This window comes from Hemicordylus capensis, chromosome 2 (genome assembly GCF_027244095.1).
Source record: "Hemicordylus capensis ecotype Gifberg chromosome 2, rHemCap1.1.pri, whole genome shotgun sequence".
NCBI lineage: Eukaryota > Metazoa > Chordata > Lepidosauria > Squamata > Cordylidae > Hemicordylus > Hemicordylus capensis.
The window spans coordinates 146356906-146382276 of NC_069658.1; the positions used below are offsets into that span (position 1 = coordinate 146356906).

Sequence of the window (25371 nt, forward strand, 5' to 3'; positions counted from 1 at the left end):
AGCACAATAGTGCAATTATAGCCCTTAACTGCAGCAATAATAGGAAGCTGTTGCTTGAACCCTGAATGAAAGTAGCACAGTAGGGGGTGCTATATTATTACACAGAGGATTGAGTTTGTGCTCCTTCTTATAGGTAAGCTTTTGTAGAGATTGTGTATGCAACATAACTGTATTTAAAGTACAAACAGGCTATTACAACTTTTTGAGTACAGTTGAAAAATGTTTATTATGCAAGCAAGAGAAACTTCAAATAAAGTCACTCCCAAAGGAGTAAAATACAGCTTTTCAGACAGCTAAGTGTACTACACTTTACACCTTTTTGTTATGAAATGTTTCAAAAATTTCATGCATAAATTTGCACTTCTGTATTACACTTTTGTTTGGGATGAGGAGCTATTGTATACTGAAGCTATTATGAAAAAAACCCATTATAAATGAAATGCAAATCAAATTAGGAACACAGTTTAAAGGATGGTTCAGATATGTACTTTTCTACTTTCTAGCACTCTTCAGCCTTATTTTTGTGACATTTGACCTGTTCTCTAGTATATGGCCTGCAAGTTCCACACAGTTCCTTTCTGCCATTTCCTTCTGCTGTTCTAAGCTAACATTATCAACATTAAACAGACTTTCAGCCCAACCCTATACATGTTTAAGCAGAACTCTCAAATGAATATGCATATTACTGCCCCCTTCAATAGTGTTTGATCTTCCTATCATTGGAACCCACCCACCAGTTTGAGAAAAACTGGAGATTGTAACTGGGAACCATAGTAAATGCAGCTAGAATAGCTAGGAGTATGTAGGAATATAGATTAATGTTAAGGCAGGATACACTTTGAGATGAGTTTCTTTCTCATAATTTAAAGACAGACCCTCTAGGGCTCTAAAACAAAACAGTGATCCCCTAACCCAGCAAAACTTAGTCATTCTTAGAGTGGAAATGAGTTCTCTCAAATTCTGCTTAAAATTTGCAAATAAGAATTTTGATGGGTTTATTGAAATAAACAATATTTCAAAACTGATAGTTCTATGCAATATGATGTCACAGTGACTTTCAAGAAATATTTTCCACATTGACTATGAACATTTGTCATAGAACCTGTATCTCTTACAGGATTCTGGGGCATATTCTTGGGTGCATGCTAAGTTCATGTAGGGCATTAGACTTCATTGTAAATGGAGCATGTACTCTGGAACATCCAACATTCCCGTGTATTTGGGCATTGCAGAGAAAGATCAAACAAGGTAGGCAAGCCATCTTTCAGGGAAGCTTGTCCACCATTATTGATCTTTACCTCAATGAAAAACTTCACATTCAAAACTGGAATGTTAAGTAAATTTCAAACATTTGCAAAATTTCATTTCAGCTCTAGCCATTCTTAAAGTCTCCTTGAAATGCAACAAGACAATTGTGATTAAGTTCTGTTGATTTTAAGAGAACTTGAGCACAACACACACACAGAATTGGGGTCATATAATGAGTTTTTATAATTAGAACTTAAAAAAACCACACTTGTAAATTCCTTTCCCTAAGCAAGTGTTCTGACAATCAATAAATCTGACCTCTACTGGGGTATCTGAAAAGTGCACCATCATTTTAATAATGTGCTCACTGAAGCGGGACAAATACAAGAGTTACTGGTGTTGCATTTACAGTACACTAGCAGTGGTTTGGTAAAATGCTTCCCTTTTTTTGGCTAGCTTCAAGTTTATAGTTTTATCTGCTTAATAGTCATGCTGCTTGAAGCCTTATGCTTCAATACAGAACTAAATGTTATGGAATCACATATTTTAAAAATACATGTACACACTTCACAGCCCAATGAAGATCACAGACAGAATTAAAAAGAGTTGCTAAAACTTCTGTTGTGTGATCTAATATAAGGTATTTGAAAGTGAAAGAATGGGGGGGTGATATAAAACATCAACTTATAAACAGAGCTAAAATATTAGCTTCTTAGCCTGATTTTATGCATATTTACTTCCAATAGGTGCCACTAATTTGAAACACTGAGTAAATGTGCATAAGATTGGGCTGTTAATGGCATATTTTAAAATCAGGTGAACAAGTCCTATATGGATGGAAATATATCTTATTGAAAAATGGACAGTTTGTCTGGAGTTATCAAAGTAACAAAGCTAAAAAAAAAGACTCAAATTTTCTCACTACAGAACTTTGCCTCAATTCAAGAAGGTAAGGCAGGGTGATATTTCATGTTTTAATGCGAAACACTAACTTTTCCTACATTTCATAACTACAAGGTATATATCACTGAACAATTCAGCAATTAAAAGTTATACTACTGAACCATATTATATTCCCTGGAATGCTTTCAAAACAATTCAAAACGACCTCTAAGATTATCTAGTAGAACTTATTGCAAAGTGTAATTAAAAAAAATAAGCAATCATCATAAAGTGTTTCTAATATAAACGGTGCTTTCTACACCACATTATACATTATAAAGCACCACTAACTACAATACTAGGCTTTGCTTTGTGGGGCTGTTCTCTTCTCCAAGGTGGTAACATAAAACCACCTGTTTATAACATAATCGCTGGTACTGTGAATTTTCAAAAGTGGCTCTATGCACTGCAAAACCCTAGTTGACAGCATTCGTGTGTTCTCGTGTGTGTGTGTGTGTGTGTGTATATATATATATGCATGCGCACATACACTCTAGTGACAAGACATCAAAGCAATGCATTTAAAATGTCATGAGGTAGAAGTTTTAAGAAATCAGTGCATATTAACAGGCAATATTCCACTTAAGATTATGAGCAATGAAATACAATTAATTCCAATGTCTCTGCTAGAAAAGACAAACCACAAGTGATTATCATCTATCTGAATTTCAGCTGAAGACTTAAAGCTTTTCAAAATGATTTCCTCTATATTGGTTAGACACTGACCCATTATCAAGGCTCTGTGCTACAATTCTGTAGGTATTGGGGAAAGTGCGGGATGTGGTGGTGGCCCACAGTTCAGCTTCCTGGGAATCTCAACTGTGAGTTTTAGAAGGACATGCTTCTAGCTCCTATGGTTGTGAAGAGATGCTTCAAAGTGAGTGGACAGCAGTGGCTAAAGTCTCAGAAACTAGAAAGATGGCTGAATTAGATTCTCAGTGGTTAGGTGATTGTGCTTGGTGGAGGTGGGGGGCGGGAGCAGGTTCCGTAGCTGACATGAGGAAATTATTCAAAGCAGTCCTATTGAAAAGGACAAGTTAGTCATGGCTCCAGACATCAATGAGAACAGGCTTCCCTTAAAGGGGCTGCCTGCCGTTGCTGAGAAAGCTGCATGACCCAGTGCAGTGCGGGAGGAGAGTGGGGAGGCAGCTGGCAGCTCCCAGGCAACAGCAGGGTAGTGGCACAGCCCTGATGTGGCTGCACTCCCCATCTCTAGTGCCCCGATGCCCCTGCCAGAGGACTCAATAACCAGATCAACAATTCAAATACATCATGCCCAAGAGAAGCAGAAAATTCTCAGATTTAAATTTGCTGATTCCGATTTACTCTGTATGCAATTCAACAAAATGAATACTGTTTGAAGTTGAAATCCTACAGATTTAAAACTGTTATTTTACTTACTTCCCTTTTGCAAGCAGATTAATAAAAAATTCTATGACATGTATTTCATTTCTTCAACTTCCCTTAAAAATGACTTTGCCCAGTCAACGTCAGGCCACACCTCCTAGTTTAAAGTATTTCAGAGTTTTGGGAGAAGAGAGGGGTTTTTGTGGGTTTTTTTGACATTCAAGAAACTTCCTTCATATCAAATGAAACTGATAAATCAAGAATGTGGCATCTTGCAGCAATATCTGAAAGAAATCCTCTAATGAAGACTGACCTAGAAATTTAGAATCTCATTTTTCAAATAATAGTTAGCATTAGGACTATGTATTAAATTCCACTTGCTGTTCTTTGGTCAGAGAAAGCACAATACTTTCACAGTTGTAAGTTGTATTGAGAATCCGATAGGCAGCTTATTCCTTAATGCTAGAATTCAGGTGTAAACAGCATGGTCCTTTTTAGACCACATTCTGAGAACATGGAGTCTCAACCAAACAACTGGGTTTTCAAGTTAGGCACTCATCAGCTTGTTTGACTTTGGACTGGTTTGAATAATAATACTTTGTCCACATGCTTGACTGCACAATAAGGATGCGTGCATGCTGGGACACCTTTCCCTAATAATGTGGGTCATGGGAGTGGGGAACTGCTCCTGTACACATGCAACAACAATACTAGCATTAGTTTTATTAGAGGGGCAGGGCAGCTCAGACGAACCACCCCTGCTGCACGATTAAGGGGAAATGATCTGGTGCAGATGAAAAGTGAGGATGATATGCACACACATATCCTTATTATTTGTGGTTGAACTAGGTGACCAAGTTATTGTCCAAACCAGCCCTAGAGTGTCCAAATTACATACTTTTAACCAAGAAAACCCACTAAAACTGGGCTAAGATTGCCATCTGCAGGAAGACACACCACCATTTAAGAAAAGCGTTGCTCTTTTCTAGCACAGCCCCAGAGAGGCCCTATTTACAAAACATAAACTAGAGGGGTAAATGTAGGCAGAGAAAGCTGCTTTCTGAAACACATTTCAAATTACAGACTAGAGGAAAACTTGCTTTATTTAATAGATAACCAGTTTCATTGATATTTATCAAATGATTTTCTTCCCTCAATACTTTGGCCAGAATCAAGGTCTGCAGATTCCTGAATATACTTGAACCCCAGTTCTCTTTCCTGGAGAAGATACACTTTGGATCATTCTCATTTTGATTATAATTCCCATTATAGCAGAGAGTTAGAAATCCATGTGCACAAAAGCTCTGAATTGTAGCTACTACAATTTGCATGTTAGCAGCTTCGGCACTGTGATAATTTCTCTTTCCACTAATGTGCTGTTTAAAACAAATCCAACTTTAACTACATAATTATGTTACTCTTCTGTGTCTTTATTTGCTATTGGGATTTCATAGGTTCAGCACAAGTGTTGAACAGGAACAGCCTTTACACCGTAAGTGCTGTCACTCATGCAATATGACAGATCAATTTTCATCATGGAACTTGTGTACATACATCTGCCACTGTTTGCAGCTTGAAACCATTTTACTGGGGAAATGCAGGATATGATAAAAGCAACAATTGAAAAAATTTCAAATGCAAACAATGATATGAACAGAAAACTTGAAGTCCAACATTCAGAAAAAATGGTGTATTGATATGAGAGGAAAGAGTTTGTCCACAGAAGCCAAGCTACTTTTGTTAGAACCCCCATAGGATGCATATTCTTTCAACAGACTCCCTCCCCTAAGCACAGCTCAGGGAAAACTGCAATTCAGAAAGAGTTTTTACAATTTATAAATGCTACAGGAACCCAGCCAAACATTCTATTTTCAGATTTTTCGCCACTGGACTCAACATCTCCCTATTTAGACCCCAAGTTTTCCTGCAGGAGGCAGGAACATGCAACAGACACACATGTACAGCAATAGGTCTGAAGCCTGGATCCGTTGTAGAGGGGAAGGGGTGCACAATGGGCTGCTGAAAGGGGAGAGAGACTGTGGGAACAGAGATACGGCTGCAGTGCAGACTTAGCTGCTTGGTGCCACAGGGAGGCATCTGAGAGAAGCCACTCTGCTGTTAAGAGGGCCAAGGAGGTAGGGTGCACACATAAGTGGGTGATCAGTCTTTACTCAGAATCCCCTTCTTATTGCCCCAATGGGTGTGCAGGCAGATTGCAGGATACAATTTCCCTCTGAAGCATTTTGCACCCCCGCCCCCAGTCTCTCCCTTCATCCTTTCAGTACCAGATTTGCATTCATCTGATCTTCTAAGTAGGGGGAGAGAGGAAGGGCCATTTAATAGAAGCGCTGACATCCTTTTTCTCCTGGGCTTGCATTCCTAAAAAATGATTAGACAGCTGGGTGGGTGTATGTGCATGCAGGCACTTCCTCTCAGCAACTTCAACAATCTAAAACCGGCAAATGCAGCAGACATCTATTATGTTTGTAGCTTTCTGAACTTTAGCTACTCTTTTGTTTAAAACACCCTTGGGGAAAACAGACACAGGCCCAGATACATTCTAGATGATATTTTAATGAATTTTTTTTAAAAAGCCCTCTGAAAATTAGGAGGATATATTAGATTATATATCACCACTGGAGGTAATGAGTACAACTTTTCAAATGTAATCTGCAGGTTTGATTTCACTTCAACTGGGAGGACAAGGCAGCCAGATTATGTGGGCCTGCTAGGTGTAATCTCAGGTCATCCAGCAGAAAGAGTGAAGGGATTAAAAAACAACCACCCTGAATCCTACTGCATCTTTACAACATGTGCTTTGCTTTCCATAACACACAATGCACCATCATCTGTATGTCAGTTTTGGGGCCTTTTAAATTTTAATCTTTTTTCATAAACACCAATCAACATGTCTGTAGAAGTCTACCATTATAAACAGATGTCTAGATTAGATATTCTAGGACAATAATAAGGCTGTTAGCTGAAGGGAGAACAACTAGTCTATGCAATATAGGAGTTGTCATTGTCTGCCATTTCAATCTATATCGGTTTTGAGCGGCTTTCCCACAAAAGCAAACTCTGGCCAGTTCATATTGATGGCAGTCCTTACACAAGCACCTATGGATTGTGCAGGGACTGCCATTAAGGCTTCATTCGCAGGCAGGGTTTCCAAAAAACCACCACTTCCACATGGGGGCTACACAGCCACTACTATGGAGAGTCAGTCAAAAAGTTTTGTCAAAACTATATTTTGTAAACATGGGTTTATTCACATTAACACTTAATATGGGCTCCCTGCAAAATTCTTATGTTCCTCCCTGATGGTTCTACATCAAAATCCCTCTTATCAAAAAGGACCTTTGGGCCTTCCAATTAAATTCAGCACTTCAGTTTTTAGCATCATAAAAACTTGACAGAATTGTCTTTTAATTTTTCAAACAGGTAGAAATTGGATGGACATAGTTTTGGAGTAGCTGCTTTCTGAGTGGTTAATGCACACACATGGACTGATAGTCATGGAGCAGAACACCCTCACCATGGAGCATTCCTCTTCATTGTTCTGTAATATTTCCATATAACATTTGTAAAACCCAATGGCAATGGCCTCACATAATTGTAGCTCCCAGTTCAGTAAACAGAATCCTGACTATTCCCAAAACACACAAAGCATCACCTTTCCAGCTGCTTTCACGATGCTGACTTTTCTTTGGTAGGAATGACTTAACATGTATGCCATTAAGGATATGCACAAACCGAGGTTCAAGCACAGGTCCTTACCTGCTCTCTGTCACCCCATGCAGCTTCCTGCTGGGGCAGTGTGCAACATACCCGCGTGCACATGGCATCCATGCATACACAGGCACCACTTGCGTGGTCAGCATGGTGGTACTGGCCATGCAAATGCACAGACCATGTGTGTGCTGGCACCATGTGTGGGTACTTGGGACACACACCGCCCCAGCAGGAAGCTGCATGGGGTGGCAGCAAGCAGGTAAGGACCTGCTCTTTTTTCTTAAAGCTTCTGCTCACCACTCCCCTCCCCGCAGCACCGAACCTGTGCTCAAACCTTGGTCTGTGTACACCCTTATATGCCACATTGACTCCCTTTGTTGTTGGGTCATTGTGATAGTCCCAGCATTCATCCATAATAATGATTTTGTTCAAGAAAATCTGGAGCTTTTGCAGTTCAGCACAGATGCCCCACAGACATGTGATCCACTGGGAGAACCCAAACAGCCTTATTCATATGCAGCTGATCACATGGTTGAAATGACTGTTCCATGACTAAATGTCCAATCTCTGTTCTACAAGTGCTCCAGAGAGACTCTGCGATCCTCTATTATAATAGACCCAGCTTTGGCCATCATATCCTCATTTTGACTAGTTGATCTTTCACTTCTTGGATGACCTTCAAGGTTTCCTCTGCCAACATCTGACTGTGTGAAATGACGACGCAGACTTGCCATAAAGCATTCAACAGGTGCTTGTGAATGTTTGTTATGTAAATACATTTGTCAAAATTTTTAGAGCTGCTTGATTCCACACAAGAGTCTGCAATGGAAGAATAATTCAAGCTACTTTAATGAAAGTGTGCAGGCGTGTTTCTAAAGGATGATCAATATGCTACTAAGTGTATGTTGCTGCCATAAGATTAAACATATTTTGACAAAACATTTGGACTGATCCTTGTACATTGCGGGTGTGCTGTTTCTAGCTTGGCAGGTTACAAGGTGAACATACCTGTGCTAGGCCTTCTGACAGATGAAGTAGCATAATTTTGTGGCTTGCAAGGCACATCATGAGAGGACAACTAGCCTTAGTAACGTTGCAAGGGGAAGTCGTATTGAGTAACATCCATTTGGTATAAATAAGGTTTTATTCAATCAAAGCCTTTCACAATGATACAACCCATGGGAGGGCTTAGGGCACAATCCAGCAGGTAAGCCTCCTGCACAAGCCTGGTTTAAAATGAAAGGGAGCTCTGCTGGAACCCTACTAGGCCCCTTGCATAGCTCCCATTCATTTCAATGAGGCCTGTGGAGGAGAGCGTCCTGCTGGATGGTCAAGTGAGGGATCCACAAAACATTCCATTACCACATCCCATATTAGGTGCTCCTTTACAAGACGTGTGAGGGCAAGCTATTTAACTAGTCACCTAGGTTCTTCATAAACCACTTTTTTCTAGTAAACCAAGGAAGAACAACAACTGTGCTTCCAGTCTTTTTGGGGGGTGGAGGCAGAGAGAATAGCTGGCAATAAACAGCATATAGTTTTCAGCCAACAGACTGAACTACAGCAAAACAATACCAAGAAGTAGAGATAGCATTTCATTTAGTTTGTTCACAAAGAAAGAAGGTGTTTGCTGGCTGTGGTTAATGTAGCGTGCAAGAGAAGTGTTCCATTACTTAGGAGAAGAATAAGGGTGGGGTGGGGGTGAGGGAGCAGAAGCAAGATCCAGAATCCAAAAAGGAGGCCAACAGGGCTGAAGTCCAGTTCTATTGAGGCAAAGACGCATGTGGGGTTTTGGCTAGGTGTTCCCCTCCTCTCCAGTCCATCCAACATCCTGCACTAAGAGCCACATGGAGAGACAAGACTTACAAGTTCCACTGTGCTATATCCAAACAACAAGAGTGGGATCGGCAGAAGCAAAGAGGAAGAATGCGCAGAAAGTCTGATGTGCAAATACAGAGTCACCACACACACACATACACACAGGGCCGGACTGAACTCAAGTCATTATTCAGTCCAGAGAGCAGAGTAACTCTGTACTTGTCCAAATTTACAAGAGATATATTTTTTTAAAAAGGACACTCCAACTAAACTGAAGTAATTAAAAAAAAAAAACATCATCTGTTCATTTCAAGGCAAGAGGTGCCTAGAACTTTGGCTGATATAAAGAAACACGACCACTAAGGCACCCAGAGGCAATCTGACAGTGTGTTGGAGAGAACTTGGTGGTCAAGACCACGTCACTGTGCGAGTAAAGCGAGCGGATCTCTTGCAAGGGGGCAGCTTCTTTGGGCAAGCAATCAACTAGTTCACTGCACAGGGTGTCAAATCCCAACAAGCGGATCCCATAGCCATGTGGGGAGGAGATCATTCGGCCATCAGGGCTGAAACAGAGTTCTTTGATATAACCTCGGCCAACATTGGCTTCCTCGATGCAATGAGTCAATCGGAGGGAACAGCGAGGGGAAACTGGCCGCACTGGGGCTCCTTCCTGGAATTCATAGACACAAGTCCACTACAGCAAGGGGAAAAAAATAAAGTTAAAATAATACAAGTTGTTTGTTCATTCCGGTGTGTGCACAAGATTATGGCAGGCTATAAAAAAGAATTGCTTCGCTGGATGCAAGTGAGGGTCCATCTAGTCCAGCACTCAGTTTCCTAAAGTGGACAGTCAGCAGGACACTCACATCTGGTATTCAGCAATACATGCCCCATAAATACAGAGGTTCGATGTAGCTATATTGAGCAAAACCCACTGAAAGATCTATCCTTCATACACTTGCCTACCTTTTCAAAGCCATATCAGCCAGTAGCGATCTCCATCTATTGTGGCAGTGAACACCATTTAAGTTTTTGAGGTAATACTGCCCTGAACCTTCTACTGGATCAAGACAAAGCAGGTAGCATAGGAATGCCTCCATCTCTCAAATGCTTTCACAGAACATGACATGAAGGCAGCTCCCAGCTCAGAGAGCGAGACCACAGAGCAAACACTGAACGAGCCAGACACTCACCCTTGCCATAAGGGTCTAAAATGAGCTGCACACAGTACATGCCCATCATGGATCCAGTTGACAAAATGCTACAGTTCAAAATTAGAGCTGTATCCACCACTGCCAATCTATGGTGAACAAAGCAAACCACACCAAGCCCCACATTCCTAGTATAACTTACTATCAGCAGAACAACAGTTCACTCTTGTGCCAATTAAAGGAAAATACTAAGACGGAACGCTAGATTATTTTATTGAAGAGAAACCATTCAACATACATGTGCACAGACACCCCTCCCACCTTTACCTCCTGGTCATCTGTGTTACTTGAGCATCGAAGAAGTGTAGCCCATCCTTTGGGATGGAGCTGCAGTGATGTAATGCAGTTTCCCCGATCTCTCTCACCAGGAACCTCTGGGGTTAAAACCTCGAGACTATTGCGTGGAGATCCACCTGTGGAGACAGAATGTATGGTTAACAGTCACCATCCCACTTTCTTCCCCAATCTGCTTGTCAGGCAAAGGAAAAAGCAGGCTATAAGCATAAGGGTATGAATGGTTTTATTTGCTCTCTCTGGGCTCTAAGAAGTCTGTTTCATTGATCCCTCTATGAAATAATTAAATGTCATAGGAGAAAATAATCTTTAAAAGCAAGTTCCTGGGGCAAGAACCTGATCCTGAATAAAACAAGTTGTTCTAGTAAGAACTAATTTGTCTACTTTCCTTTCACTATCCCTACAACTGGACTAAACTGAGATCCACAAGTTAGAACTCTTGCACCTCAAATGTTGACGTGTCCACCATCTTAGACTGGGGAGGATGGCATCATTACAAACTACACCACTGAGGTGTCCCTGTGCATCACTCACTATAACTGTACCTAATTCATTCAAATCGGCTAGACGTTCCACAAGTTAGCCTACTTGAGCCTCAAACGTTCACGTGTCCACCATCTTGAATCAGGGTGAATGACATAATCACAAATTACACCATTGAGGCATCCCTATGAGTCCCTACAGTTGTAACAAATTTGATTCAAATCACTTAGGTGGTCCACAGATTAGACTACTTGTGCCTCAAATGTTCACATGTCTGCCACGTTGAACTGGGGTGGATGACATCATCACAGACTACGCCGTTGAGGTGTCACTATGGGTCCTTACAACTGTACTCGACTTAGTTCATATTGGTTCAGGCACTGAGACGTTGATAGCTGGGGGATGGGGGGGAGATGACACGAAATGCTGGGTGATCTCATAAGCCTACTGGAAAGTAGGCTAAAAAATGATGAAGACGCTTTCAAATAGATTTCCTCATGACACAAAAGATGTGGATGTAGGACATCACTGTGAAGATATGAGGTTGAGTTTCAAACACACTAGAAAAAGGCACCTGAAAGTGTGTAAACAGTTTCTCCAAAACCCATATAAATTTCATAGAAGATATATGTAGGCTTTCAAGCAACATGGATCTCAAAACCACTCTCCTTGCACCTGCCACAGCCCTTCACATTAATAAGGCGATTGTGTATGTGATACGATAGGAGCAAAGAACAAGAAAAATTAACCATGAAGAAGAATTAAAAACTCAAGAGGAAAGCAGCAAGATGAAGGAGCAGCAGAGAGACTAATATGTGGCAGTGTGTGTGTGTGTGGCTCATTCAACATGTGAGTTGTCACCTTCATCCTGAACTCATGAGCATCCACATGAACCAACCCTTGGAGTCAGTCTATGTAAAGAGGCAAAACCAGATTAACTGAAATGCAGAAAAGACTTGCTTTCCAGTTGCTGATATTTCTTTGCCAATAACAACCTCTACTAGTTATTACTGATTAATAACTAACTTCTACTTCAACGTACCTTCTCGCTGGGTGGCTCGTACCGTGTGTTTCTCAGATGGTGGGTTTGAGTCACTCTGGTGACATGGTGACCCAGCACTCCTAGGGCCAGATGAGGCGGCAGATGTCAGATCTGGGAAGAGGAAAAGCAGTATTACATCAAGTCAGCCAGTAATCATGTTGTTTAACCATCTTAATGCATTAATTCCAGGGCCTCCAACTTGCCATATGGGAGGTCCGCTAATGTCAGAGACAAGCATCTTCTGGCATAATTTTCAGGTACTTATTCAGTGGCCAGTAATAAGTTAGTAGTATATTTTACCATTTACAACTTATAATTGTTACTTGTCCTGGATCTTCAATTAGGAAAAAGATAGGACTTTCATACACATACTCCCCCTACAAACATATCTATAAAGCAATGATTCTCAAACTGTGTTCCAGAGAACTCAGGGTTTCCTTGGAAGCAGCTGCTCAGGCATCTTCAGTCAGTAATGGTGAGACCTTCCTTGAAGGCATCTTGCCCATACCACTACTACTGCCATTTCCCTGCAACGTGCAGCTGCAGGGAAGCACTGGGCATGTGCAGCATGTTCTTTTCATATGGAATGAATGTTTTTCACCCAGCTGGTGTGCCCATGTAGAGGGTAGACTTGTGTGCTTAGCTTCCTCATTTGTGTAAAACACAGAGACCACATCCAAGAACCCAAAGTGCCATGGCAATGTCATCAGAGCAAGCTGCAAACAATCCGTTATCAAGAAACCTACAAATCAAGTGAGAAGGATAGTACACTCCCCTAAAAACTCTGCAACACGTAGGGGTTGCATAGCAAGAAAACAGTGTGGAGAGACTTAAAAGCAAAGCCATAAAGCAACAACTAAAGTTTTGTCCCCAAATGCAAACTTTTGGACCCCGGGACAAAATTTCCCTGGGCTGGTTCAGACAACATACAAAACCAGAGGTCCATTCCCCTCCGGTTTCACTACCCAAACGTCTGAACCCAGGGAAATGCAGTTAAGAGGGGAAATGGACATGTGGTTTCCATCCCCTAACTGCAATTGTTACCTTCTGTTTGTGATTGAAGTTAGGCTTTCCTCAGACTGGAGTAGAGAGGAAGCTCCGCCTTCTCTCTGACTCCTATAGGCTGCGCGGGCTGTCTTTCAGGACAGAAGGCACAGCCAGCTCCCCCGCCTCTCTGCAGTCTCACTGATTGCAGTCAGCAAGACTACAGTAAGTCAGAACTCAGGGGGAGGGGGCACGTGGAACATATGTCGTTTGAACCAGCCTGCTGTGTGTTAAAAATTGAAGGCACACTTCAGTTTACACAAAAAGGCTAAACTGAACACTCCTAGAGCAGAGTGCCAGCTCTGATTCAGATCAAGAAGAGGACCAGGTCATTTACTAGGAAGAGCATTGCTCTCCATCCATCTTTATCTCTTGCTAGAAAAAGGGCAGTATACTTAAAACTCATTTTACATAGACACAAGGACTCACCTGAATTTGAGGTGGTTCTCCTGGCTCTTAGTACAGGATAGCTGACAACCTCCAAAGATTTGGTCAAGTCAAGGTCATGCAAAATCAGAAGATACCCAGAAGAGGTTGAGATCAACATTTTGGAACAGTCTGGTGTCAACCTCATCCGCATGAGAAAGCGGGTGTGAAAGAATTTCTTGTGAGGGCAGCCATCTTCTGTGCACCTAGGGAAAGAGAAATCAAAACCATGTCCCTCCTGTAGTTTTAAGAATTTCATTATGCCTAAAGTGGCATTTACCTTAAATGAATATTTCACCTCCTCTCTTCTCTCTCTCCATTTAAGGCTAGTAAGAGCAGACCCGAGCCTAGTGGATCATGTCTCTGTTCACATTTTGGCAATGGCTGTAGAGAATCTTGGGCAGACAACTGTTCCAGCAGTGACTTTGCCAGGAAACAGCTCTCTTACCCCCAGCCAAAGGCACTTGCTCACAGCTTCTAGGAAGCAGCAGGATTTTGCTGCTGTTCACAAGCTGCAGAGGTAGTGTCTCCATTGGGACTTGCATGAGAGAAGCGAGAGAGATTTCCCATGACCAAAGCCAGCCTGCATTACTGGCCTAGAGCTGGTCATATCCCAGATCCAAGCAAGGAGTTTCTACAAGGATTGAGGACCTGGGACTGGCTCTCCCTGCCAAGCGAGACCTCTGCAAGCAGCAACTCTGGAGGAAGTTTGCTAGTCTTATCCCCAGCTACAATAAATGTTTTGGTGTGAGTAATAGAAGTTTATGGTGCTCAAACCACAAAAGTTCCAAACTGCCTATATCTCTCCTCCCTGCCCTTTGACAAACACACAATCTTATCAACACGTGAAAAAGTTGCAATATTGTGCAATTGCAATTGTCAGCATTTCATTTCCCTCTTGTATTTTGGAACTTTATAGGTTTGCTTGAAGTCAGCATGCTCAGAAGTCACATATGCGCATGTCAACAGAAACCAGTCACAGTTATTTGCCTTTAAAAGGGACGTTTTGACTTACTGTGGACTATGGAGGCCAGCTTTGACCCAACCATTCTTTTTCTACACACAGGTACAGAGCAGCCTACTTTATTTAAGTCACAAACCAAGTCTGTGCAGTGCCAAGTGTCATGACATTATATTTGCACATAGCTGGCCAGTTCAGAAACAGGCGACAGTTTTATCCTGCAATTCAGAATGTCAAGCATATCTAGTTTTCACTCCGTCTTGAGGAAAGGCTCTCAATACACCAAAGCCTAATTTGTTTACCTGTTAGTGTCCCAAATGATAACATTCCCATCGAACCCTGATGTTACTAATAATCTTGTGTTGGTATCGTATTCAATGTTCTTCACCCAACTGGTGTGACCATGCAAAGTGCACACTTTTGTATCTAGCTTCCTCAGATCCCAAAGTGCTATTGTAGTGTCATCAGAACATGTTGCAAACAGTCTGTTATCAAGAAACCTGAAAATAAAATGGGAAGGGGACAAGAGTTTAATCTTCTGGAAGTCACACAGGCCTTTCCTAAACCAACAACCAAAGAGCAACCCTGGGATGATAGCAACCAATCCCTACACTAGGGATGTGCATGGAACTGGTTCCATGCACTCCTGGGAGAGCAGGGGGGATTCCTTTAAGGGGCAGGGGAGGCGCTGCCTACCTGTCAGCCCCTGCCCTGCCACTTTCCCCCCACTGGCGCTCTCGCAAAAAGCGGGCCTGCAGCCCTGGTCAGGATTGGCAACTTCCATGCTGATGCTGACTCAGGCTGCAGGGAGGCACGCTGCAGCCCCACACGTCCACTTTTTGCAAGAGTGCCAGTGGTGGTGGGAAAACAGTGGTGCGGGGTCTGGCAGGTAGGCAGCGCCTCCCCTGCCCCTTAAAGAACCTCCCCCGCCACCCTTTGAACCAGCTCGAACACCGGTCGACGGAACTGGTTTGGCACTCCGAGAATGGAGTGCTGAACAGTTCCATGCACTTCCCTACCCTACCCTGAGAAATACCAGGGAAGAATTTTCAGAGTGTCTTAACTGTGAAACAAAAAAGTGGAAACAAAGGCTAATACTGTTGGATTGGAGAGGAGCATTGAGAGCTGGCAATTAAATAAACATCAGATCAAAGATTTTCAAGGATGCCAACCCTGTGTTGGGTTGGTTTCACAATTCCTTCCAAGCACATTGACCCTTGGTAATCAAAGAATGCAAGGTTTCATTTTCAATAGAATGCAGTGCTGTTCTCTGGTCCAATGAACGAACACACACACACACACACACACACACACACACACACACACACACACACGTAAGTAACACTGACTCAGAGTTTGTTACGGCCAATGACCAGACAAAAGTAACAAATGCAGTTTGGCAATGGGCAGAAGTGTGAGAGAGGAGGAAGGAGAACAAGAAACAAAACTGAGGCAACACCACAGTGATAGCTGCTGCAGTTTCATCTAGGGCAATGTGTGGCGGTAACTACATCAGGCAACATAGGCTATGTTTGGGAGTAAGTACTGCCTAGGCCAGACTGCAGCCATGCTAGATTTAGTTCTGTTTGCTTAGCATCACTGTACAACCTTTGCTTTTAGGGAATTAAGAGGCCAAGATGTGGGGAGCAAAGAACTTTTAAATTAATACAGAAAAAACATATGAGTGGTTGTCATACCGGGGATGAAAACAAGAAAGAACATTTGATCTACAGATAGTATTCCTGTAAGGAAAGATTCCGAGAACAGTCTCAAACGTCACATATTAAGTTATGAGAAACATTCTAACCATTAAGTCTAAAAATCACAGAATCTATAAGAGCGGTACTAGTGACCCCCACAGATATAAAACTTAGTGGAAGGAATCATCCAGCAACATTACATTTGAAGATGTGTGTCAAGAAAGATGCCTTTAAACACACACACACACACACACACACACACACACACACCCCTGAAAGTATAAGCAGCTTTAGAGCTGGGGTGTCAAACTGAGGTCCTCCAGCTGTTTGGCTGCCAACTCCCATCAACCCCCCAGACACAGAGGCCAGTAGCCATGGATGAAGGGAGTAGTAGGTCAACATTTGCAGGAGAGCCGCAGTTTGACAATCCTGCTTTAGAAGACAATTTTATATTTATTTTTAAATCACTGGTGACACAACACAGTCATTTCTTCACAATTAACTGCTGTCAGAAGTTATGTCACCAGGTTTCAAGTAGGGATGTACAAAACATTTTGAGCTTGAAACGGGCCATTTCAAGTGTTTCTAGCTCAAAAGAAAACACCCTCAAAATAAAGGGCCTGTTTCCAGTTCGAAACAGAACCCCGTTTCGACTCAAAACTTTGTGTGTTTCAAGCGCCATTTTGGTGGGCCATTTTCCCCTTCCTGATTCAGAATCAGGGTCAGTGATTCTTTTTTGGACTATCTTTGAAATGTGTGTTTTGTGTTGGGAGGGACAATTCCCTTTTTACTGTGTGCTTCTGCAATGTTTTTCAAGGCAGGGTTTCAAAATTGTGTACTCTGCTTGTTTCAGACATAAACAATAAACACCCCATTGTTCCTCATGGGTAGTTCCTAGGAACACCAAAGTGGGTTGGGTAGTTGGTAGCACCCATCATGCCCTACTATTCAACCCACAAAATAAATGGGTAACAGGGTGATTTTTAACCTTTCCCCATAGGATCCTATGGGGATTTGGGGGAAATGTTAAAAATTTGCATGTGCAGAGACCAGAAGAGTACCATTTTGGATTGAAAAATAGTGCTTCCATTCCAGAGCTTGAAACAGCCCCCCATTTTTAAAAGGGTGTTCTATTTTGAGCCTGGAATACTCAAAACGGCTCGTTTCGAGGTGGAGTGTTACGACCATGGAATGATCTGCACATCTCTAGCTTCGGTCAAAACAATCAATCTTCTGTATTTTATTTCTTTTGGATTCTAATCCACTGATAAGAACTGTTATATCTTCATTCCCATTGTAAACAAATATTTTACTTTTCTTATTTAATTTTTCAGAATTTGTGAGTATGAGGAACTTGGCTGAGGGGAAGAATTGGAAGCAATGCTTCAGTACCTGAACCCACAAAAGGAATCAGGCCTCCATGCCATACAAGTGTGAGCAGGAATGTGTTGGAACTCATCCATTCATTTTGAGCAGAAACCTTAACAACATTACATGATTCTACTGTGTCATATGCCAGTGTAGACAAAGCTATAGCCACCATAATGCAACTGCTGTCCCACCTGGAAACCCCAAGCTCCTATTTATAGCTAACTGTTCCCCACCCCCATTTAATGCCCGTGTCTCATTTTTCCCTATCTATACATCCCTAACTGCCTCTCATTCATGTAATGTTCTTTTACCATCACACCATCACACCACTCTGACAAAAAGGGCTCCCATAATTTTGCAAGCATTCATGGCTGAATGTTGGTATCTGCAGTACCCAAGAGCACGAACCTTAAGCCCTTGGCTCAAAATTTAACCTCAGACCTCCATTTGGACAATTCACAATCACTTTCTCTCAGCCTTTTCCATCCCACCACACCCACGATATGGACATAAAACTGATCACAGCATTTTGTAATGACTGAGGTAAAGAATGCAAACCCCTTTGAATACTCAAAACCTTTAAAGTATTAAAACAGCAAATTTATGCTAAATAGAACAAACCTGAGAACATTTACTGGTCTACATTCTCCCCCCGCAAGTGCACAGCCTCAAAAGTATAAAGTTTTAGAATGCTACATTCCTTGTGCATAGCCTCACTTCAGACTTTCAATAGCACTATTTATTTTGCCTATGATCAAATAAAGCCATTAATTCCCTCAGAGTGATACTAGTTCACCCTGATAATCTCTGTATCCTGAGCCAAAAGCTCAGGATGATATTTAAGTAGCTTAAAACACTAAGCAGGAGAATCACTATTGCCAAGAATCTATGTGGAAAGGTGATATCTGATACAAGAGAGCTCATTAGCTGCCACATGTACATCTCCTGTTTCTGGGTCACTGAAAGGTTCTCTCCAAGCAGTCACCTTCCTCATTAGAATCCCTGGGGAGAGCTGATATTTGTGAATGGGGTCATGATGCAGTCAGCAGATGGAAACAGTAGTGGGCATTATATGGCATGCAGTAGCATTATGGGGTAAGACTAGTATTGCTAATAGCTGATCATCTTCTATATATTAAAAAGCCAGTTCTCTGGGTTCATCACATAGCATTACACCAAGAAATGGAATTCAGGGCAGCACTATGCTGGCAGGAGCTTGCTCGGTTTTCTGTGGCTCTCATCAAGTTCTACAACTCCATATGAGCCACAGTACTGTGACTCTTGGCTGTGGGCAGCAGCAAAGAAAGAAAGATAATTAGTACAATGCATATGACCCATTGATGGGAACAAGAAAAAAAAAAGTTTAAGGATTGATTTAGATGTCACTAGAGTTCCAACCTCATGTATCAGAACTTTCAGTTAAAACGTGTACTAAATTTTAGACATCTGTAACTGGTTTTCATTTCCCAGTACACTCACCTGATATTATTTACACAGTCCTCATGAGCATCAGAGAGAGTTTTGATGTGCTTTGAAGATATGGGATCAAAAAGAAGGACTTCTGTCTGTTCACAGGCAACTGTAAGCACTGACCTGGATAGGAAAAGAAAGAGAAATAGGGCATTGTGTACAAAGAAACCCAACACTCTCTAATTTACATGCTTCAAATACATGAAAGGTTTTTCCTTATTTAAAGCTGCATGCCCATGCACACACAGAGAAGAAGCAATAACGACAGTTTCAAGGACAGAGCAATTCCATAACGTGTTTGCAGAATTACTATGCATTGGATTTTTCCTTTTAACTGGAGTCAATTTTATTTTCTTTCATTTGCTTCAATGTGATAAAATGGGCTGTTTAATTATATTTTTTAGACCTCCTGATAAACGAATGCCACTTTTGCTGCATTTAAAAGAAAACCAAATAGGAAGGGGCTTCCCTCACCCTTCAAGGATGCAGAGAGTGCAACAATTGTTCAGTTAAGCAGGAGCCTTGCTGCCTAGCTAGAGTTCTAGAAGGTTTCAGATATATACTCAGCATTGATGTAGGACTCAAGTATGGGGCTGCACAGACATTATGAAGAAGAAAAAACAGATTATGCACCTGTAACCAATTATCTTTGAGTGGTTCTTGTGCATCCACACACATGGAAATGCACCAGCACAGTAGCTCCTTTGAGAAGTTTTCAGAGCTCCTCACAACACTCTGGTGCCAACTTCACATGGCCATCATGACCATTAGGGAACTCATATCACTTCCTCAGTCCCTGTACAACCACCCAAGGCACAGTGATCAACCCCCAACTGAAGATCCTGAAGTTAAGTGAGCTAAAACAGAAAGTAACACCTGAAGTGGGGTGGGTGGGTAGGTCGTGTGAATGCACGAGGACCATGCAAAGATCACTGGTTACAGTTAAGCAACCTGTTTGTTATGGTCCTCCATGCATTAATACACATGGAAGATTAGCTAGCTTACCCATATGGAGAAGGATAAAGTGGCATTATATTGCTTCAGAACTCCTCTTTCAAATGAAGCAGCTGCTGCGGACGTGATCTCTAGTAAACATAAAGTGTGCCGTCAAGTCAGTGTCGACTCCTGGCCACTGTTCCCTCTAAGGCGTGTGCACGCTCAGTACATTTTAGATCCCGCTCAGGTTGAATTAGGAAGGTCCGACTCTGAATGCACATGTGCACACACTGCCTTGATTCTGCCACCCAGAACAAAACTCATTCCGCACAGAGATGAAAAAATTTAGAGGGACCACTGCTCCTGGCACCCACAGAGCCCTGTGGTTTTCTTTTGGTAGAGAAGGGGTTTACCATTGCCTCCTCCATGCAGTATGAGATGCTGCCTTTCAGCATTTTCCTGTATTGCTGCTGTCCGATACAGGTGTTTCCCATAGTCTGGGAAACATACCAGTGGGGATCCGAACCGGCAACCTTCTACTTTTTAGTCAAGCATTTCCCTGCTGTGCCAGTGCATAATGCTTAACGAATGAAGATGCCAATAACCAAGATTCCTTGGATGCAGAGTCTGGATAGATTAGCTTTGGAAACTCCCTGAAGGAGCTATAGCACAGGCACATTCCCATACATGTGAACACCTGGAGAACCACAACAAAGATCCTTAACTATTACATACAAACAACTCTAACATACTTTGCTAAGCAACACTCTGAAAAGTGTGTGGCTAATAACATGGATGGAACATAAAACACTTCAATTCTTTTAAGGTAGATATCATTGTTCAAACCTTGCCCAAATTATGCTACTTTGTAATCCTAACTGATAATCCTGTATGTTCACAAACACCTAGTAATTAGTCCACTACACACATTATGACTGTAGATGGAATACTGCAACCTTGATCAGCTAACCAAATATTGTCAACTGATCATATATTATGTGACCACAGATAAATACTCTATGAAGCCAAACATGTTTTGTGCAGGTGGACACTTGAGGGGCAGGTGCTTCCTTGCCCTGCATTATATTCGCTGTTTTTAAAAACTGGCACATGAATTGCATATGCTATTTGCAGGGTGTGCCTGTTTTTTAAAAATAGAATATATTTTTAAAAAACAGGCACACCCTGCAAATAGCATATGCAATTCATGTGCCAGTTTTTAAAAACAGCGAATATAACGCAGGGCAAGGAAGCACCTGCCCCTCAAGTGTCCATACCTAGAACGCTCTCTGATTGTTTTTACATTTCCTCCTCCTCCTCCTCCTCCTCCTCTCCTGACTGTAGTTCCCAAAGGGAGACTGGAACTGGGCCCTGAGCTCACTCCATCATAGCATGCTCCCACCTCAACTTTCCACCTTACAGGGAGAACCCACAGTTTTCTGAGCACAGAATATCGCCTAACACTGGGCAATTAAACCTATTTTAAATTTAAAGAGGGTTTACTGTTCCATGGCCAGGGTGATTCGTACATTCTGACAACTGTAGGATATCCAGTTCAAGTATTTACTTCTCCCCACAATGAGGATGGTGGGGGAAGGAAGCGCATAAGCCTGAGGTTTGCTGCTGACCTCTGCCTGGAAAGAATACTTGGAGGGGGGGGGGAAGAAAGTACCAACAGGTCCTTCATGATGTTGGGTCAACAACAGTTCACTCTCTTGAATATGACCTGGACCATCTATTTGTCATTTCTTTGTTGTCTAAGTTAGTACTGGTAGTATTGGGTAACATTGTAACAAAGTAACACTGGGCGATGCCTGTTTAGGTGTGTTTTTTAGGCACTTCACACATAACAAGACTGCAGTATTTGCAAAGTACAAGTGTACTGTAGCAGTGCCTCAGCACACCTTCAGCTTGTAACACTAGAAATAAAATGCCACATATTCATAGGAGGCTTGGATTTGTTGGAGATGGACCTCCTACATGGCATGGACTCTCAGCACCAGCAACCCTATTGACCGGTTGATATAGCGGCATTAGGAGTAGACAAAGCCAGTAAGGGCATTCCCTCTCTGACCATGCTTTCTCTACTCTACTTCCCCTTTGTTAGACTGAGAGTCTCAGGTTTCATTCCCTCACCTGGAGGGAGAGAGACTTCCTTCTCCCTTCTGGGAAGCTAGCAATCAAGCATGTGGGAAGCTAGCAACCAGGCATGTAGGTCTTATTTATCTCCCCGATGGATTTCCTAAATAAACTACTTTATTTGGAACTAACTCCATGTCTCCAGACCTATATACTTCCCTTGTAGTTGGGGTGGATAACAGCAGGTTCATTACCTGTAACTCTGGTTCTTCTAGTGGTCATCTGAGCTCTTACACGAACGGGCTTTGCACCTGCGCAGAGACCACTGTGGAGTTTCTCCAAGCTGATCTCTTTCTCGGTGTGTTGGCAGTAGCCCTGCCCGTCCTGGTGATGTGTGCATGTGCCCAGCTTTCCTCCTTCAGTCCTTGAGTTCACTGACATGGAGAATTAAGAGAGGTGAATGGGTGGGCGTGTAAGAACACAGAAGACCACTAGAAGAACCAAAGTTACAGGTAACAACCCGTTGTTTTTCAATGTGGTCTCTAGGCTCTACACGAATGGGCACACAGCAAGCTGCACCCTGTACATTCCTTACCTGGATATGGGTGGTCAGGCGAAGAGCAACTGAAGAACTGCCGCCTAAGGAAGCATCTCTGCAGGAGTGAACATCAAGGGCACAGTGATGCATGAAAGAATAAGGAGATGCCCAAGTTGCTGCCTGACAGATTACGTCCAAAGACATGGTGGTGGAGGCTGCCATCGCTCTGGTGCAATGAGCCTTGATACAGGAGGGTCTCTCTTTCTTGGCTAACTGATAGCATCGTTTTATGGTTTTCATGACTCAGCGAGAAATAATCTGTGAGGAAGCCTGCTAGCCTGATTCAAGGCAAACATGGGCAATGGATAGGGATTATAACTGCCTCCATTCCATAGTGTGGTACACATAAAACGTTAGTACCCTGCGGACATCCAGAGAGTGAAGGTGACAGTGGGCAGTGTCTTCAGGGTAAGAGAAGAACAACAACAGGCAAGGTGAGTGGTTGGGAGAGGTGAAATGAAGAAACCACTTTGGGAAGGAAGGTGATGTCGGGGCGGAAAACTACTTTGTCACGGTCGAAGGTAAGGGGAATCCACTCTCAACACCCATAATTCTCTGACTCCCCTCGTGGAGGTGATGGCAACTATTAAGGCTAATTGCAGGACAGTAGATCCAGCGAAGCCGTCACTAAGGATTCGAAAGGGGGCCCCATGAGGCAGGAAAGGACTAATGAAAGGTTCCAGGCTGGTGCCATGACTGGGTCATTAGGGTAGAGGTGCATTAGACCTTTTAAGAAATATTTATTGTAGAGTCTCAGAACCAAGAGGGAGTGTTTGGAGGGGAGTTTGCTATGATGGCTGCCAGATTAACTCCAAGGGAGGAAATCTTTAAACCTGACTCCTTTAGGAGCAACAGGTGTGAGCAGATGTCTTTGGCAGACAGATGAATAGGAGAGGTATTCCTAGAGCACAGAAACATTTCTATTTATAATGATAGGATTTAAACGTTGCTGGGTTTCTGGCTGCTTTGAGGATGCACTGCAGGTTCTGCAAGAAGCAACATGAAACCTCAATGCTCTGAGGTGCAACTTGGGGAGGTTCGGATAGAGCTGCCCGGACTGTTGGGTGAGCTGGTGAGGATATGTGGGAAGTTTGAGATAGCCCACAGAGAACTGTAGTAGGCGCAGGAACTAAGGCTGCTTGGGCCACCAGGGCGCTATTAGAATGCATTCTGTCCTCTCTTGTTGTATCTTGTGGAGGATCTTGTCCCATCAAAGGCGAAGTCATCCCCAAGAGTCTGCCCCTCCCCATTCTGGAACAGTACGGGTAGCACTGAGGGACAAGGGAGGTCTATTTCCAGGGTGTCCCACTGGGTGAAGAGTGAGTGGAGGACTGTAAGGTCAATTTGCCACTCGCGGGAATCGGTGCCTGCCCTGCTCAGGGCGTTTGCTTCCAAGTTGGCTGAGCCTTGGATGTGGATTGCTATGGGGGTTGATGCAATTCGCTATGCACCAGTGCCATGAATAGTGCTAGATAGCAATAGCAATAGCACTTACATTTATATACCGCTTTATAGCCGGAGCTCTCTAAGCGGTTTACAATGATTTAGCATATTGCCCCCAACATTCTGGGTACTCATTTTACTGACCTCAGAAGGATGGAAGGCTGAGTCAACCTTGAGCCCCTGGTCAGGATCGAACTTGTAACCTTCTGGTTACAGGGCGGCAGTTTTACCACTGCGCCACCAGGGTTTTACCACTGCGCCACCAGATGAAGGAGTTCTGCAGAGCTGCCTGTTCAAAAATGCTTTTGCTGTCAGTTTGGACTGTGACAATGGAGCTTTGGAGAAAAGGCAAGAACTCTTTGAGGGCTCTGAAGATGGCTAGTAGTTCAAGGAAGTTTATGTGGTGTTTCGCCTCTTGCACATCCCACAGGCCCTGGAGATGGAGATCGCCCATGGAACGGGGACCCAGTGCCAAGATGATGTGGGCCTGCCCACCAGTGTACAGATTGGTAGATTTGATAAAGTGCAGCCAACTCATCTGGGCATCCCTTGGGGGGTTGAAGTGGAGGAGGAACCAGTGTTGCAAGGTGTGGGAACATAGATGCACATAGGGGAGGATATGTTTCATGGAGGCCATGTAGCCTAGCAGTTGTACTGTACAGGCACAGTGCCAACGATAATGTACTACTTTGATAGCCAGGGTGGAGATGGCGTGGATCCTTCATGTCAGTAGGCAGACTTTGGCATGTATGACAGGAGTCCTATGCACCTCTTGCAGTAGTCCTATGCAATTTGATGCACCTGGTGGGGTTGAGTTTGGACTTGTCAAAATTTATCTGGAGACCGAGATGGTTTAACAGATTGATCGTAGCCATCAGGGAGTTTTGGACTGAGGAGTGTCACCCACTATTAGTCAGTTGACCCAAAATAGGAAAATTTGGATTTCCTGTTGTTGGAGGAAGGCTAACACTGGGCCCATGCATTTTGTGAAAACCCTCAGGGCAGAGGCCAGAACGAATGCTAGGAATTTGAACTGGTAGATTTGTGTCCCAATTTTGAAACCGAGATATCATCGGTGTTGAGGGCAGATGGTGAGGGGGTAGTAAGTATCCATGAAGTCCAAACCACGTCTCCTGTTGGAGGAGGGTGAGGATGGTCAGTATCATTACCATGCAAAAACATTTGTATGTAATGCATTTGTTTCTCTGAGGTCCAAGATGGGGTGA

At 42.8% G+C, this 25371-nt stretch overlaps 1 protein-coding gene across 1 annotated transcript in view; it reads right to left on the reverse strand.

The window, feature by feature from the left end:
- Positions 1-207: 207 nt before the first annotated feature.
- The window catches only part of DCAF10 (DDB1 and CUL4 associated factor 10), a 37577-nt gene continuing 12413 nt past the window's right edge, over positions 208-25371 (reverse strand). Inside the window, exons 2-7 of the mRNA XM_053300008.1 lie at positions 19099-19212; positions 14851-15048; positions 13591-13793; positions 12118-12228; positions 10566-10711; positions 208-9781 (exon numbers count right to left, since the gene is read on the reverse strand). Coding sequence (XP_053155983.1) covers positions 9413-9781; positions 10566-10711; positions 12118-12228; positions 13591-13793; positions 14851-15048; positions 19099-19212 — 1141 coding nt within the window. The 3' untranslated portion in view covers positions 208-9412. The remainder of the gene's footprint in view (positions 9782-10565; positions 10712-12117; positions 12229-13590; positions 13794-14850; positions 15049-19098; positions 19213-25371) is intronic.